This window comes from Aulonocara stuartgranti (genome assembly GCF_965226115.1).
Source record: "Aulonocara stuartgranti genome assembly, chromosome: 3".
Lineage (NCBI taxonomy): Eukaryota > Metazoa > Chordata > Actinopteri > Cichliformes > Cichlidae > Aulonocara > Aulonocara stuartgranti.
Window position 1 is genome coordinate 20,883,071 of NC_138941.1, and position 16,537 is coordinate 20,899,607.

General features: G+C 44.5%; 3 protein-coding genes across 4 annotated transcripts in view; 1 reads left to right on the forward strand and 2 right to left on the reverse strand.

The window, feature by feature from the left end:
• Positions 1-11,633, reverse strand: part of eml3 (EMAP like 3) — a 33,763-nt gene extending 22,130 nt beyond the window's left edge. The window contains exons 1-4 of one of the 2 annotated variants that reach the window (XM_082524144.1): positions 11,493-11,633; positions 1,496-1,672; positions 1,253-1,367; positions 575-1,084 (exon numbers count right to left, since the gene is read on the reverse strand). In XM_082524144.1, the coding sequence (XP_082380270.1) occupies positions 575-1,084; positions 1,253-1,367; positions 1,496-1,672; positions 11,493-11,517 (827 nt within the window). In that variant the 5' untranslated portion in view covers positions 11,518-11,633. The remainder of the gene's footprint in view (positions 1-574; positions 1,085-1,252; positions 1,368-1,495; positions 1,673-11,492) is intronic. The other variant, XM_082524145.1, reaches the window with a different exon arrangement.
• Positions 1-13,865, reverse strand: part of cth1 (cysteine three histidine 1) — a 74,374-nt gene extending 60,509 nt beyond the window's left edge. The window contains exon 1 of the mRNA XM_082524660.1: positions 13,862-13,865. The gene's annotated coding sequence lies outside the window, so the exon portion shown is untranslated. The remainder of the gene's footprint in view (positions 1-13,861) is intronic.
• On the forward strand, positions 13,072-16,348 carry ecsit (ECSIT signaling integrator). The gene is made up of 8 exons (XM_082524542.1): positions 13,072-13,176; positions 13,312-13,557; positions 13,722-14,121; positions 14,199-14,422; positions 14,813-14,870; positions 14,991-15,139; positions 15,606-15,711; positions 15,797-16,348. The coding sequence occupies exons 2-8, from the start codon at positions 13,399-13,401 to the stop codon at positions 16,081-16,083; spliced, it is 1,383 nt and encodes a 460-aa protein (XP_082380668.1). The 5' UTR covers positions 13,072-13,176; positions 13,312-13,398; the 3' UTR covers positions 16,084-16,348.
• Positions 16,349-16,537: the final 189 nt, after the last annotated feature.

The window sequence follows — 16,537 nt, forward strand, 5'->3', positions numbered from 1 at the left end:
TAGGAGCGATTACAAGCTTAATTATAGTGAAACATTGTTGAAACAGTTTGGGCAAATCTGCAAAACCCAGTTGAAAAAAAACAGATCCTTACTGGCGCCGTGTCACATACAGAATCATGACACTGAGTCATTTTGAGGCGCTCTGCAGCTACGCAGCAGGAGTATACACCGTGCAGCTTGCAGACATGCCTTTTGTTTACTTCTCATTCTATTTTCCAGTGGATTCAAATCTCTGGGTGCTTTGAAGCTTAATATGGATATATGAGTTAGACTTTAGCTTTGTGTTTCTCCAGTTCAAACACACTGAAAAGAAAGCACGTGTGGACTTTAGTGACCGAGACAGCAGAACAGGACACCCGGGTGGTGACATATTCTAACGCAGCATGACACACCCTGCAAACCTGAGGATGTCTGGTTCATAAAGCGGGCTGCAGCACAACTGGGGTTTGCAGAGCCAGAATCTGGAAAGTCAGTGTTAGTGTTGATTCGTTCTTAAAAGTCATGCAATCAATCAACGATTAAGGAAAGATGATTGAGGTTGTAAAGAACGCGGCAATGAGGCAGGACCACGCACAGAGCCTTCTCTCTTTCGTGGATGGGAGACAGCGGTCCAGAGCGGCAGCTGAGGTTCTGGTCTGAAGATTTGAATGAGGCCGAGGCTGAGCCTGGATCCTCCGGAGAGCAGCTGCCATCCAGGAGGTCCTCCCTCTGGAGGCCTCTGATGGTGGTGGGCTGAATGGGCTCTTCAACTGATGATGCCCATGTTAGGTCCTTTTCCTGCTCCCCTCTTCCTCCTCCTTCATCTTCTTCTGGCTCCTCATCCTCCTCTTCCATACCAGGGACACGGTGGAGTTTGGCCCGGTTTCCCTCAGATACAGAAGGACCTTCCACGAGTGCATCTTCCAATTGCAGGCTCTGGACTCGTCCGTGGAGAGGGACCCTGTCCTGGGCCGAGTCCTGGCCTGACGGGGTCGACTCTGTCTGGGTCGACTTGTCCACTGTTGCTGGAACGGTTTGGATGTCCGTGGATGCCGAGCTTCCTCTTTGGCTGTTTGCATTGGTCACAGTGGTGTCTGACAGTTGGCTGGAGAGTTCAAAGGTTGAGAACAACACAAAGCAGTCATACAGGCAGTTCACACAGACATATGAGCACAACGACAGTTTGAATAGACAAGCGTGTTGTCTAATACAACACAACGACCCCTCGTCGTTCGTCCTGAGCGTTTAAGCCCTTGGCTGGAAGGTGTAGTACCTCGTAGCAGGGTGCCGGATCCCATCGCTGGCTGAGCTGGAGGACAACTTTCTGCTGCTGCTGGAACAATCTGAGCAGCATGCTTGGCTTAGCAGCCGTGCAGCACTCGGGTTCACTGAGTAGATCAAAGTGGATTATTAGTTTCTTCTGCGTGTGCAGCTGCACTCTGCAAGTCTAATCACTTTTATATGAACGGAGACGGACGAGCCACACTAGTTTCAGTTTTCAGTTAACATCACCCACCTGCTATGACCTGCTGCTTCAGTAACTGTAGGACCTGATCGTGGATGCGGAGCCTGCGCAGGGCGTCAGCCAGAGAGGATTTCAGGAGTGTGATCTCGTCCTCCTGTGCCTGCAGACGCACCTCCATCATGGATGCCCGGTCTGGAAATTCAGCACTGCTGTCAGCAGACACATCATCTACAAAGGAAGCAGCAGGACGAGGGTTAGAGAAGAGCTGCACTACCAAATAATCTCAGCCTGTCGCTTGTTCTTCCATGGCTTCAACATCAGGTAACACTTAGCGCTACAATGTAGTTATTTTCTTTACAACAGGTTTATCTCATCAGAGGTAGGGCTTTGCACCAATCTGGACCCACGTCTGAATCCAGGAATCTTTGGAAAAATTCGTTATGATTGTGAGACAGAGCAGAATGTAACATTTAGTATCACATGTTCCTGAATGTCAAAAGAAATAAAAGCTCTTTGCCTGCAGAGCCTGTTGCTGCGATGCTGGGATTGAGCCCATGTGACACTCAAGTTTAGCATATTCTTCAGAAATGCTTTTCTCAGTTTATGCTCTCAGCCGATAGTCTGCCTTTACTTTTAGGTGAGAGACTCCGGTGACAGGCTTTCTACATACTTTCCACCGTTAACATCTTTCACTCTCAGATGAACACACCGGGAGTAATTCAGGGTTCAGGATACTGCTCGAGGATAATCTGGCATACAAACTGGAGCTGTCAGGGATCCAACCACCTGCCTTCCTTTTGGCAACTTATCTTTGTGAAGATTACAACATCGCTGTGAGGACATTTTTCTGGTACTGCTGTCTGAAGGTAAAGATGTGGTTTTAAGGTTTCGGTGGTTGGGTTTAAAGGCCTGTGAATGTGCAATGGCAAGCATAGCTTGTCCAGTGAAATTAAAAAATAGACATCAGTTAAACCTCTCATAAAACATCTCTCATCACAGGAAGCATCCTGTCATAAATAGGAGGTCCTCCCTCTCTAATAAGAGGCAAACTCTTTCTGGACAATGTTTTTAAAGTATTGTGAAGCGATTTTAGCAGAGGGTAGCAGTCAAGCTCTAAACCATGAACGTGGCTACGAAGAGTAGAAGAGTCACAGCTGACATAGAAAAATGCTCGCTCTCAGTAGGCTGCACAGCACTGAGGCTTTTCTCTTTTCACTGTATGAGAAAGCTGAGATGTAAAAATATAGCCTGATCGCTCCAGAGGTTTCAGTAAGTAACATGTGTTTATACAGCACTTTTCACAGACAACAAATCACAATGCAGTTCTAAATAAATCAACCCTGGTCTAAATACAAGCTTTTTGAAATAAAAAGGTCTTTAGCTGCTTTTTGAAGGGCTTCACTGAGTCCAGACACCGTAAAATAGTAAGTGGACTGGTTCTTATATAACGCTTTTCTACTCTTCTGACTAGGGCTGGGCCATATTATACCGTTCACGGTAATACCGGTATAATGTTAGGCAACGATAGGAAAATGAAATATCGCGATAGAATGGGAGTAAAACGCGCATGCGCAGTGCCTTTGTTTTCATACGCACATGGCCGATTGTTGAGTGAAACAGATGAACCAGAATTGGTTTGTAAAAATGGTGCAACTTCAGTGATGTGGAACTGGTTTGGTGTTTGTCCGTCAGATACACAACAAAGCACATTTCTTTGCAGAACATGCAAGCGGCCGTCGTTATTGTCATATTTGTCGGACTAAGATGCTCTTAAATCTGGGAGTAATCTGGGTCCTAAACTCTGTATGCTTCAGGTCAAACAACACTGCAGCATCACTGAGAGTTAAAAACTGTCTAAATTCTTTCATCTTTAATAAAACGATCAGCATTGCTGCTTTACCAGGTGTAACTATAAAGTTTAACTTCCAGGCATCCATGAAAACAAAAGTTATTACATTTAACGGAGTTAGAAGTTAGCAGGAAGCTAGCGGAAGTTAGCTCGCTAGTTTCGCTAGTTACCTAAGCATGATATTGCATGTTCTGACGGAGAGATTTCTGAAAAAAATCAAACGTACAGCTCTGCTATCACTTCCAACATAAATGAAGACAGGAAACTAAACAGCAGTGACGTTTGTAGGGTTACTGAAGTTGGGCTAGCTGGTATATAATGATGTGCTACGTGATCGCTAGCGACACAGCTATGTTAGCATAACATAAACAGTGAAGCTGGAGGACGAACACTAACACTTTTCCACTTATAAAAGTTAACGTGAAGGTTCTTCATGGTTAGAGACAAATGCAATCGCATGGCAGGATGCTGTAAACGGACCAAACTTCAGTCAGGAGAACAACTGAGATAATCCATCCACAATACGAGGTTAGTCATTAATATACTGCAGCAACATGGGAATAGAGCAGCTGCCAGAGAATTCAACATTAATGAATCAATGGTACAGAAGTGGAGGAAGCAAGAAGAATGAGTTTAATAAAGTTTGATTTATCTGACTGCTTTGTTTCGCTTAATGTGCCTTATAATCCTGTGGACCTTATGGTCCGAAAAATGCGTACTGCACATTGCAGTTTAATGTTGCAAAGCACCTCTTTTTAACTTCAGTGGATATTATACATGGTTATGCTCAGGATATGTCAGCCCATTTCTACTGGAAATGCCTTTTGGTTAAACTTTCAGCAAGGAGTTTGCATTTGCACTGTTACATTTTTATAAAGCTTTAATGTACATAAAAACCAGCTTCTTGTTTAAGTGAAAATAAATGGAAGGTTGTCTTTTTGCGCTAGTAATGTTGTGGAGTTGTATTTTGTCTCGCATCAATTATATCGTCGGTTATATCGTTATCGCAAATTTTCAAATATATATCGTGATAAATATTTTTGGCCATATCGCCCTGCTCTACTTCTGACCACTCAAAGCGCTTCACCCATTTCGTTTGCTGTCACTCTTACTCAGTCTCGACCACGCTCGGGGGCGTCTACCATTTTGACCTCAGGACTTCCAGGCCATACTCGGCACAGAGGATTCTGTACACCATGCCGGCCCCTTGGTTATAGCGGTCCATGCATGCCCTGCCTGCTAGCATCTGCAGGTCTAGATTAAACTAACTAGTCTAGTTTTTAGATTCAGCGGATGTAGATTAAAAGCAAGCGCTTGGTCACAGCAGAGCGCCGGTGCCACTCTGAATGATGAATTTCAGCTCTGCGTGACCGCCGGTCTGATGAAATGTTGTATTTCAAAACAAGAAGGTGCTGGGTTCAAATCAATGAGCCCGATGGGTCCTTTCTTTTCTTTCTGTGTGGCTCCCACCGTCCAAAGACAAGCATGAAACCAACCTTAAACCAGTCTGTACAAACAAATTCTTCACCGCTGAAAAATCGAAAGCACACACGGTGTTTTTATACCAGTGCTTCCTTAAAGCGATTGCAAATGAGACACTAGTGCTGCCTATAATGCTAGACATGTCGATCCTATCTGGGGGGAAATTGCTAGTTGGATTTCTGGTGAGACCATGACTTGCAGTTTGGTGGTGCCACACCCACTGTGGCTTCTTCCCAGGATCTGTTTTTGGCAGTGGGATCCTGTACTCAGTAGGCTGGTTTTATAGATGGGGTGTTTTATTGAGTGGTTTTACTGGTTGCGGAAGTAAAGTGTGGAGGTTAAAAGAATTTCTGAAAAGCTAAACTAAACAAAACTAAAAGTGAAAACATTCTAAACTCTTTAAACTTTGTGCTATTTCTGTGCATGTTTGGACGGCCACAGAGTGTGACAGCCATTAATATACAGTCTCTATATATGACTCACCATCCACAGTCGTTTCACTGTCTGCCATCTTTTTTTTGTTATAAATGTAAGAAGTTATAGGCAGATTTTTGATGTCATTACTACAGATTTAAATTATTGGTGAGAGCACATGAGACCACACGTCCTTGTGAGAGGCAAACATCAGCACTGCTTTACTCAAAGCAAAGCCCCCAAAACAAAACACGACAATCGAAGGGACAATCGTGATCTGAACCAGTCAGGAGGCTGGACTGACAGGATAAAACAGAATAATCAGTGCTCCTATTGGTCATCACAGAAAATCTCACAACGTACAACTGCATCAGAAAACAGATACAAGCCTTGCTACTGTAGAGGTCTCACCACAACATAATTACACATCTGCATAAATGATCGTACTCCACTTCCACTCTGGTTTTCTTCTTTTCATTTTTCCCATGGAAGCCAAGACGGGATGACTCATAGCTGTTTGGCAGCAGCACAGGGGAAGCTGGAATTTGATCCACATTAGATTCGTGTAGCTATACTGGAATTCTGGTTACTATTCACAGTCCGTCTGTCGTAGCGTGGAAGTGCAAAAGCAGGTTATGTCACCACTTTTGGAATTTCTTTTATCTCTGCGTGGACTTCTCAGTTTCTGAGTTATGGCTGGAGATGTCCACTGAGTAATCTGAATGTGCGTTATGTGAACAAAAACTTTTTTCCACATGCCACACATTTCAGGGCTGAATATCATTATTATATCAAGGTGAGGATATTTGCTGACATCTCGTTACTGCTCAACATGTGCCAGCAGACAGAACGACTGACAGGAAATGACACGGCAATGCTGGACAAAAGCCTTTTTCACGTGTCTCTTCATACACGTCACAGGGTTTCTCAACATGGGAACGTTTGGGAACAGAGCCCAGTGACACAGTAGTTACTGGACGTGATAGCAGCTCTAGTCCAGCAGCAGCGTTCAGTAGGAGCAAAAGAGGAGGATGTGAACCCTGCTTGGCAGGTTCTAATTAACCTATGATTCAGGTTTCGAGAGAAAAAGAAGGGAATCAATTTAAGAAAAGAAAAATAGTTGGTGAAACACACCACGAGCCTCTTTCAGCCGTATCCACCACTGTTAGAAAAGAGAGAATTTGCTCCACTGATGACGTCTTTCGTAAAAGGCTCAGGGTCATTTAAGGACCCAGCAACTATAATTAGCCACTAAAGCTCTGGTTTTACTTTTATCTACATGAAACATGTTACTATAAATCTAGATTACTGCTCTTCTCCAGACGTTGCTTTAGTCCTTAATAAGCCCATAAACATCTTAGCTGCTTATCTGCATGCATGTGCTTAAAGTTAAAAAGAGTACGTGCGTCCTGCATCCGTTTGACTAACACATATTCTCACAGCGCCCGCCCACTCTTTCTACCTGTCACCCAAGGATGCTGCATCATGACCTCAGCCACCTACAGACACACAGCGCTCAGTCTGTAGTTCTCTACTTTGATTTAGATGCTTTGCCGCTGCTCAACATCCTGTACGCCCCTGCACAAGTGCCGAGGTCCCATCTGAGAAGTGAAACAGAGAGCTGCACCATCTGTGAGAAACACTCCCCCCACCCCACCACCACCACGCTGCACACATGTGACTGACTGCACAGCTCGTGTGGCTGCAAACGGCTCACCAGGACTGCACATGAGACGAGCTGACCTCCTTTACAGTCCTTCACTTTGACTCTCACTCCTGTGTTTATCTCCAGGGAGCATCTCAAAAACACACCCGATGACGCCGTGATGCAGTGGTTAGCGCTGTCACGTCACAGAAACAAGGTTGTGGGTTTGATTCTGTAGGCTGGTGCCTTTGTGTGGCATTTGCATGTTCGCCCTGCACCTGAATGAGTACTCTCTACTCTGCTGCGGTTGTAGTAAGAGAATTTATGAAAGGACTAGAATTAAAACTAACCGATTGTAGCCTTCACACAAAACTGTGCCTCGTGCACACAATGCACCGAAACGACAGGCGCTTCTACACTGCAGCTGGAAGCCAACAAGCTGGTGGAAAAAAAGGTGGCATACAAGGGGAAGTTGATGCTGCAGGCAGATACGTTCACAGGTGGGGGTGTGAGAACACGTTTTCAAGGAATAGTTTCCAGCACTGAGTGCACAGAAGACAAAGGAGGGCAAAAATATTTATATTTCACCTAAATATTTCTCCGAGCCTCCCGTCACTGAGACGGCGACACTCCGTTTGGTTCAGGGACATGAAACAAGCGGTTGAGACGGCATTTAGATGATCCTGGAGCATGACGTGTAGACGACTCTCAGTTCCCCATGTGGTCCTTAGTGAAACTGAGCCTGACACCCCCGTTTCATTTCATTTCATTTTTACTTTTTATTTGTCATGAACCACAAACGAGAGCGCGGATCTCAGCAGATACGAGACACCTCGTACCAAATTTAGCTCCTAGTAAAAGAAACTAATACAAACAATATCCAAGTTAAAAGTACAAAGCTCATATAAAATCGGGAAAGTCTCCCAGCACATACACATTATACAGTCTTTATGCACGCCTGCACATCCAGTTCAGTAACACTGTGCCACCATTAAACGGTATAAGCACAGCATAAAGATCCAAAGGACGATGATTTAACAGGAGACAACTCATGGTGGTTTGATTACTGTTGCATGGGTGGATTCATTGGTTTACACTGTGCAGGGGCCCCAAAACCAGTTAAGCCAGCCTTGCTATCTTAAAGGATAAAACCATGGAAAAAGTAATTGTCAAAAAGCCAGAGGAGATGATGCAGCTCACAACACGCTGCCACAATCTTAACCGTCAGGCCTCAGACGCAAATACAGTGCAAGTCCGTGCTCGCTCTACATACAGATAACAACACTGTAAGCCACTGACGGCCATGGAGCATAAATCTCTGCCACATGATGATCTCACTGAGTGAGACTGACTGATTTATTATCAGCACTGCTTTAACTGCACAGACTGAAGTTTGAGCCGCTTTGGTTTCCTTCTGATTTACAGGTGCGATCAAAACAAGGCGCCAGTGAAAACACTCTGATTCCCCCGACTTCAATCTTTAAACTGACCAGACAGGATTCAGCATTCACTCAATGCTACAGACACATTTCAGTGTCTGTTAGAAAGCAGTGAGCTTTAACTTCCAGCCCTGAGACAGAAGAAAGAGTGTTTACCTCCAGGCTCCAGCAGAACAGCACGTGCGTTCTTCTGAAAAGAAGCACTATTACGACATTCTGGGAAAAACACTGAAAAAGCTGCCATTTGCTGATGCAACTTCCTGCTGATCTCTGCACAACTGCAACACGTCCCAAATCCTCACAGTACTCCTAGACAGCTGTTCGAGCCAAAACCACAACACGCTGAAATGATGAATCCACTCTGGTTCCACTAATTGAGCCCTTACCGTATATACACCAAATATAACTCCTGTTCTCAGGGTGTTTACAGCAGCAAGCTGACTAAGTGCTAAGTGCTGTATGAATAGACTCGATTCTGCGGCTCTAATTCTAAACCTCTCTATTAAAGCACGTGTCTAAGTGCTGCAGTATAAACAGTATTTGGGTTTAACAGTAACTGGTGTTAGTCCTCTGACGGCTCTTATAATGCTTGTTTGAGTGTGAAGGTGTGTATTTCTTGTCTTATGCACTACAGCAATGTGACCACATTCACATCTTCCAGCTGTTTAACTTCCAGCTGTGTAAGTGGGGTATGCACACATTTTTACAGTAATCCGTAAGCAGTAATTCAATTTCTCTTCTCAAGTTATACAAATACAAATCAGACAGAAGAAGGCATGCCTCTTCAGACGCTTGAAACACTGAGTGATGTCACTTCCTGTAGGAAAAGTTGCTATTCCAGCATTAGCAGCAGCTGCTTTTACACCAAAGCAAACCATGACAAAGAAACACAGCTCATCACAGATGGAGTCTGTAAAAGAGAGGCTGACAATTACCACAACAGAGCACGAAGCGTTTCACTGATACTGTCCTCATCTATAGTGAAGAGCTTAGCACTTTATGCACTTTAGCTCCTTTAAGTGTGCGACTGTACATGGTCTGTGTGGGTCAGAAAGAAGTGTTAGTCAGTCGGGGTTAATGGTACGACGCCGCACCTTTACTAGGATAACTGCAAATGTAAGCAAGGTAACGCTGCGTTACGTCCGGACATAAATCCCACATTCACTGAATTTCTATACAGTTCTTCTGATCTGGTCTATTTGACCCTGTTAGCATAAGCTGTGACCTTTTATGGAAGTTCAGACTAGTCAGGAGAATGTGAAAACTAGTAAACTTTACCTCCTGAGCCGTAAACTACAGACTTCAGCACATCTGTCCTTTGAAACAAAGGTCTTCCATTCCTTACTCTGAGCTGGGGAGTTTCTTGTAACGTCTAAAGTTATGCAGTTACTTAAGAGAGCGTGATACTTCACTGGTTGCATTGTGCTCACACACACAGCATGCATGTGTCTAAGTTCATTCAGTGATTCAGTAAACGCAGTTTGAAAATCTGAGGAGTTTTTCATGCTTTTCCACATTTCTGCACAGATTGAACTTGTGCAGTTATCATTACTGATACAAGTCATGGACACAACAATTACAAAACACAAGACTGGTGTTATGAACCAGCAGAAAGGCAGTAAGATAGCAGGCTTACTTTGTATTTTCAATATGGATATATTATCTTACTTTATTTTTAACATCTAACAAATGGTATCAGTATTAAAACTGAGGGCAGTATCTTTAAAGTCTTGTTTTGCTAAGTCTCAAATAGCCATTAACAGAAGTAAACTGTTGGAAAAGCAGTAAAGCCTCTTTGTGTGGCACTGGAATCTGCACACACTGCACATTTGCTCGCTCTTCCCTAAAACATTACTATGACTAGTTTGCAAAGATATCAGCCAGTCCTTTAACCCGATGTCAGATGTGCTTCAACTTTAAGGCTGGCATACAGTCCACCACACTGGGCTGTATTCAGTGGAGGAAATATTGTGTATCAGTATCTGCATGTTACTGCTAAACACAGCAGTTATTTGATCCCTACAAACTCATATTACGTAAGCCGGCCAGCTGACACCGAGGCACAAGCAACTCTCCAGAGCTCCAGCACACCTCATGCAGCTTTCCGAGGCAGGTAACGTGTCACCATCTTCGTTTATGAAACATAATTACCAACGTAACGCAGGTCTTCATTAAGAGAAATGGCTGTGTGTTGAAGCTTCCTGCAGCACTGAGTCACAGCTGCCTTGCTCAAGCTTCCCCATGTGATATTAATATATTTGCTGTTCCCCAGCGCTTTGGCGGCCCACCAGCTTTCAAGAAGCCAGAGTATGTAAGATAGGCTTGGGTGTGGATGTTTGTATACACATGTGAATCAAAAGCAGTACTGGGCAGCTATCAAAGTTCCAGTTTCAGCATAATAGTAAGTATTGTGGGGACAGACAGGGTGGAGCTTTTTCACCCAACCCACAGTGACTTGGAGAGAAGGATGTTCAGCTGGTGCTTCGTCTAATATATGGATGAACTGTTGTGCATGGACACAGGCTGCTGCGGTCTTCGCTCTGCCGGTGGTCTCAATGTTGATGCTCAAACTACCCACGCGTGACAACATGGAATCAGCAGCACACAACTCAGTTTGCGACACAAAGTGGTTGCAGGCACGCCTCCAGGGTGTCCTGATCACTCGGGCCAGACTTGAGGAAACTATTTGAATGCCACAGAAATAATGTAAACGACGTGCAGCCGTCCCACGCACCTACACAGTCACAGCGCTGCTGTAACGTCCTGTTTCTCCATCGACGTTTGAGACTACTGTCTGTCTGCGCTAACGTGTGACTGAACAAAACATGGAGAAATGTTGAAAAGCCCAGAATTAAGCAGCAAAAATCCTTTGAAAGTCAGAGCGGATGTTCCGCCGACCATCCGCTTGCAATAAAAGACAGCAAAGAATGCGGCGACGAGCGCTGCCAAGAAAAACTGCATCTAAGTGCTCAGTTACGAAGTTTTGGTGTGACTGAAAGCCTCCGAACAAAGCTCGAGGTTTAACGCGTTTGTTAAACTGTGTAAAGCGTGTGTGGTGCGGTGTATGCTAGTTTTGTCCAAAGATTGCCATCTTTGAAGCTGTTTGACAGCGTTCCTTTGAGAGCGATGCGATTATCTGATCCGAGCACGGACAGTGAAGTTTCCACGGCTAATGCTGTCAGTAAAAACACAAAGGACCACTGTCGCTGCTGCACTCACCCAGACTGTTGGTAGAGGAATCCATAATCCCAGGTTTAGACGGCGGCTCCTGTTTTTAGAGGAGCAGCGTGCACTAAGGTGTGTTTTCCATGCTGACAGAGGAGAATCACAGCCCACACTCTGGAGACTTGAGTCGATGACAGGTCTAAGAATACCGGAAACGCGGAATTTTCCGCAACATAAAGCGCAATAGTTTATTAAACGCACGGGTGCGTGGGTGAGTGTGTGTGTGTGTGTGAGGGGGGAGTAATTATAAGGAAATCAAGCTTAAATATAAAATATAGTTCGAAATTACTTTATATAAAATGAAAAACTAAAAACAATCACACCACAGACTGAAAACCGCTTCCGGAAGTGTAGCCCCTCGTTATAGCTAGCTTGACACTATTGGCGGGAAGGCACCGGGTACGGGTAAAAGTGCTGCCAGATATTCGCCTCAGTCAGACTGCGTCAGGAAGGAGGATTTCAGTGTCCGTAAACCAGAACATCTCACGGAACTCTTAAAGCAGCTTCTTACGGCTGCACCTCTGCAGCCTGGCAGCTACAGGACGAGCATTTGTTTCCATCTCGTGGCGGCGGTGCGCACTACAAGCCCTGAAACCTGTGCCAGAAAGTGACTGCCTGCATTCAAACTGCTATAAATAACTTGTTGGCCTATAAGAAATGAAACGTATATCAAATGCATCCCTCACGAACGATATCCAGTCATCCTGACCACGCACAATATTCCTGTCACAAGGTAGAAGCTGCAATTAGTTTTTGGTAAAGTGACTTTTATATATCCTTTATTGACCCAGTATGAAAGTCTAATTGACGTTAAAAAATGTCATTTTTAGAGTGATCTGACGTCATAAAGATACCTGCAAGACAGGTAATTTATTTATTTTATATAGAACACCTTAAAGGTAAAGACATCACACATTAAAACACGCACACACACACACGGAAACACTGGAAGTGGCAACAGAAAGGATGGTGCCAGAAACGTCACCGGGGATCTTTTTAAATCTTATTTTAAGGGTAAGACCTTTTAGTTTTGATTTTGTTTGTTTGTTGTTGTTGTTTTGCTTATATTGCATTTGACCAGCGATTCTATAAATGCAACGTTATGTCACTGTGACTGTATTTGAATTTTAGTGTTGCATTATTGTCAGCCAACATAAGCTCGACGATGGCTGCAAAGTGGCGACCCTTGCCTTAAGAAGTGTCTCTTGTTGACTTGTAAAAGCCTCTACAACTTTTTTTATTTCACCATTCATTAACCGCACAGAGAAGGCATCGTTTAAATATGTTAAAGTTTACAGTTAAGAGAACAGTATTATTAAAGTTCTTCATGGCTGGCACAAGTGTCCTCTTTGTTGGAAATCAAAATATGGTCACCGTAAATTATACTGCACGACAAAGGAAAAAAAATAGTTAGCTTTCTCTTTTCTCAACTTTTGTTTAATAGTTTGAAGAATCATAGCTACAGCGCGAAGAATGGCATTGATTTAGAAATCATTTTCCTGCATTTTAATGGAGAATATTTACTGCGCTTATTTGCGGTTTTACGGAACTATCATTTCTGTCACTGTTTCTATTGTTTGGGGGAAGCAAACGCGTGTCGGACCGGAATGCTGTACTGGCCTTTGAACATGGTAGCGTCCATTGACAGCGCCTTCTTGTCCGATTGTCGGCATTAAAGGTCAGTATTAACATGGTTATACATGTTGGGGTGATAATAATAACTATCATTACTACAACGTTTGAGCAGTTGACGAACTAAACTTCACAAAAATGTGAAATGTAAAGTTTGATCGTTCTGTACAAATATTCACAGCTGGATGAGGTACACCGAAGAGTGAACGTGTGAGCTTCACGTCCGTGTGCACTTCTGTTCTCTGACACTCGCCGTGATGGCTCGACTATGAAGGGCAGCCGCTGCCTGCATCAGCTCAAGTCTCTGCGGCTGCTCAGCCACGCAGGGAGGCGGCTGCCTGCTGCTGCTGCTGCTGGAGACAACGGCGCTCTATTCCGGTTACACTCCTCGAGTCTGCTCGGCGGCTCGCAGTGCCCACAGCGCGAGGTGAGCTTTAGCAGCGACCAGACTTAAGCTCATATACAGCACTGATATAATCGCAGCGAAAGGCAGCTGGCAGTCGACTCTTTGTTTGGTGTTAATCAATAACTAATCAGATCATATGAATGAATCTTTTATATGCGTTCATAACAAAAACATGTTGCTTTTAGGTGTTGAGGCATTTCCACAGCAGCCCAGCGCGCACCAAGAGTCAGCCTGCACGGTTCGTTCAGGAAGAGGACAAGACGAGGGACAAGTCTCTGGTCGCCCACGATGATCTGTTTGAGCAGGTCGCCAAAGAAACCAAAACCAAGGCCACGTTTAACAAAGTGATAGACGTCTACACCAAGAGAGACATAAGGCGTCGAGGTCATGTGGAGTTCATCTATGCTGCTCTGAAGAAGATGCCAGAATTCGGGGTGGAGAAAGACCTCACTGTCTACAACAAGCTGCTGGATGTTTTTCCTAAAGAGGTATTCGTGCCGCAAAACTTTATCCAGAGAATGTTCAACCACTATCCCCGTCAGCAGGAGTGTGGAGTGCAGCTCCTGGAGCAGATGGAGAATTATGGTGGGTGGTAGTTGTTGAGAATCTTGAGGTGTTCTGTACACTGTTTTTGTGTCTAAGTGTCAGTGTCTGTGCTTCAGGTATCATGCCCAACACTGAGACCAAAGTGCTGCTGGTCCAGATCTTTGGAGAAAAGACCCACCCTATGAGAAAGTACCAGCGTATCATGTACTGGTTCCCCAAGTTCATGCACGCAAACCCCTTTCCTATTCCCAAGCAACTCCCTGAAGACCCAGTAGACCTGGCACGCTTCAGCCTCACACGCATGGCAAACGACTGGGATGCAAAAGTGACCGTCTACCAGGTATATGCATGGATTAGCCTAGCTTAGCATGAAGACTGGAAACAAGGGGAACAGCTAGCCTGGCTTTGTTCTTTAAAAGAATAACAAAAGTAACTCTAAAATCTTTAAAGCTAATACGCTGAATGTTTCAGACCCGAGTCTGGAAACCCCTTTTCCACAGCTGTCAACCACAGACTCGTGTTCCACATTTCTTAAGCTTTTAAACTGAGCTTATAGAAAGTGGAGAAAAAACTCCACATGATTGCGAGTACAAGTTTTTGTGTTACAGTCATTTAGTTTCTCAGGTCTAACTAAGACAAACTTGTGTGTAAAAATCGTTTGATTGACTTTGTGTTTTGTCATCAGATGTAAATCTTGTATTTACCAAACTGTGTGTGCTCTCCTCACAAGCTGCCCTGCACAGACATCACAGACAGCGGTGCTGAAGTCACACTTCCACATATAGTAGGTATGGATGACTTGAAACTACATTCTGTGTCTTAGTCAGAAATATATTGTTAAAAATACTAATAATGGCATCATTTCCATATTTGTTGTTTGTTTTCTTTCTTTCCTGTGTTTGCACCAGGCATCCAGAGCCCCAGCCAGATGGAAGCGCTCGCTAAGCACAACCCGTGCAGGCCCGTGTTCGTGGAGGGCCCGTTCCCTCTGTGGATGAGGAAGACGTGTGTTTACTACTACGTCCTCAGAGCCGACCCTGCCCCACCTGAAGAGAAGGTGGGCAAACATTACTGTTAACCATTACAAATAATAAGTGCTGTGTGATGATCATATAACAGAGTGTTTGAATTCTAATGATTGTGGCTTATAGCTCAGGAAAGTCACAAAACCAGAATCTCAGATTATAGAATATTTCCTAAGATCCATTAAAAACAGGATTTCTAGTACAGAAATGTCCAGCTTGGTGTGTTCATTAATACACTCAGATGTTAGGAATGCAGCCGTTGCAGCTGCTTTCCTGTAGACATCTGTGCATGCTGGTGTTGGGGGAACTGACACCACCCTCACTCCACTCCCTGTGAAGCTCTCCCAGCTTCTTCAGCTGGCTGTCATTTGCAAACAGCCGGCATTTTCTGCAGTGACCGTCTGTGTGTTCCCCTCGTTGTAGACTCTGTATAATGAATGTAGAATATGTGAAACTTTGTGAATTAAATTACAAACAAATCCTCCTCCCTCCCCTCAGATAGAAGAGCCGTATGACCCAGAGAGGTGTTTCATGTATCCTCTGCAGCTAGACCTGGATTTGGACCGCGACCTGGGGGACGATGAGAGCTTCGATGTGGAAGACTGTAAGATATGGCATCACTGCTGTTGACCACAACCCCTCACTTCCAGGGTGTAACATAGATGATGTGTGTCTGTGTGTCTATCCAGTGGATGACGGTCCAGTCTTTGCCATGTGCATGACCAGTCAGGGGGACCAGGCTACCCTCAATCAGTGGATCTCTGGCCTCCAACAGAGTAACCCCATCCTAGGTCAGATCCCCACGCTGTTCCGACTGGGCGCTGGACCCCGGGAGCTGCAAGGGGTGGGCGACACCGACTCGGTCAGTGGAACCTGGTTTTCTTCACACGCCCATAAAGAAGAAGCAGACCCTGGGGAAGACGCCGAGGCTGTAGTGGAAGAGGAGCCCAGGAGAAGTCAGGGTGTGAAGCAGTGAACAGGAAAAAAGTTTCCTCCTGACTCCCTCCGAACCAGCCGGGAGGCTTTTGTAAATTCTTTTTAGCATATTTAATAAAGCCGTACAAAATAATTACAAACGTATTTATTCAGTCACAAATGTCTCACACCTTTAAAATACAGCAGACTATCTACGGAAGTACTAAGTCTGTATGTGTTCAAATGAAGTCATTGTAGCTGTGGAAATAAACAACGATGAAGTCGAGTTGTTAAAGTAACACAATAAATGTTGACTTCCATTTACAGTTGGACTCTGTTTAACTGTTTTTCACTGCCATTGAAGCTCGACTTGATTTTGGTGAACTTGGTTTTTGCTCCAATGACAACAGCTCGCCGCGCAGACTTCAGTGAGCTCACGCTGTCAGGAGTGTTTGGCTTTACAGTTGTTGTGAAGTTGGAGTTGAGGTCAGACTGTGGAGAAAACAGACTGGCCT

Coding starts and splice junctions, on each gene's coding strand:
- ecsit (XM_082524542.1), top strand. CDS start 13,399: ATGAAGGGCAGCCGCTGCCTGCATCAGCTCAAGTCTCTGCGGCTGCTC. Junction 13,558..13,721: donor CGCAGTGCCCACAGCGCGAG/GTGAGCTTTAGC, acceptor TGTTGCTTTTAG/GTGTTGAGGCATTTCCACAG. Junction 15,712..15,796: donor GAGCTTCGATGTGGAAGACT/GTAAGATATGGC, acceptor GTGTCTATCCAG/TGGATGACGGTCCAGTCTTT.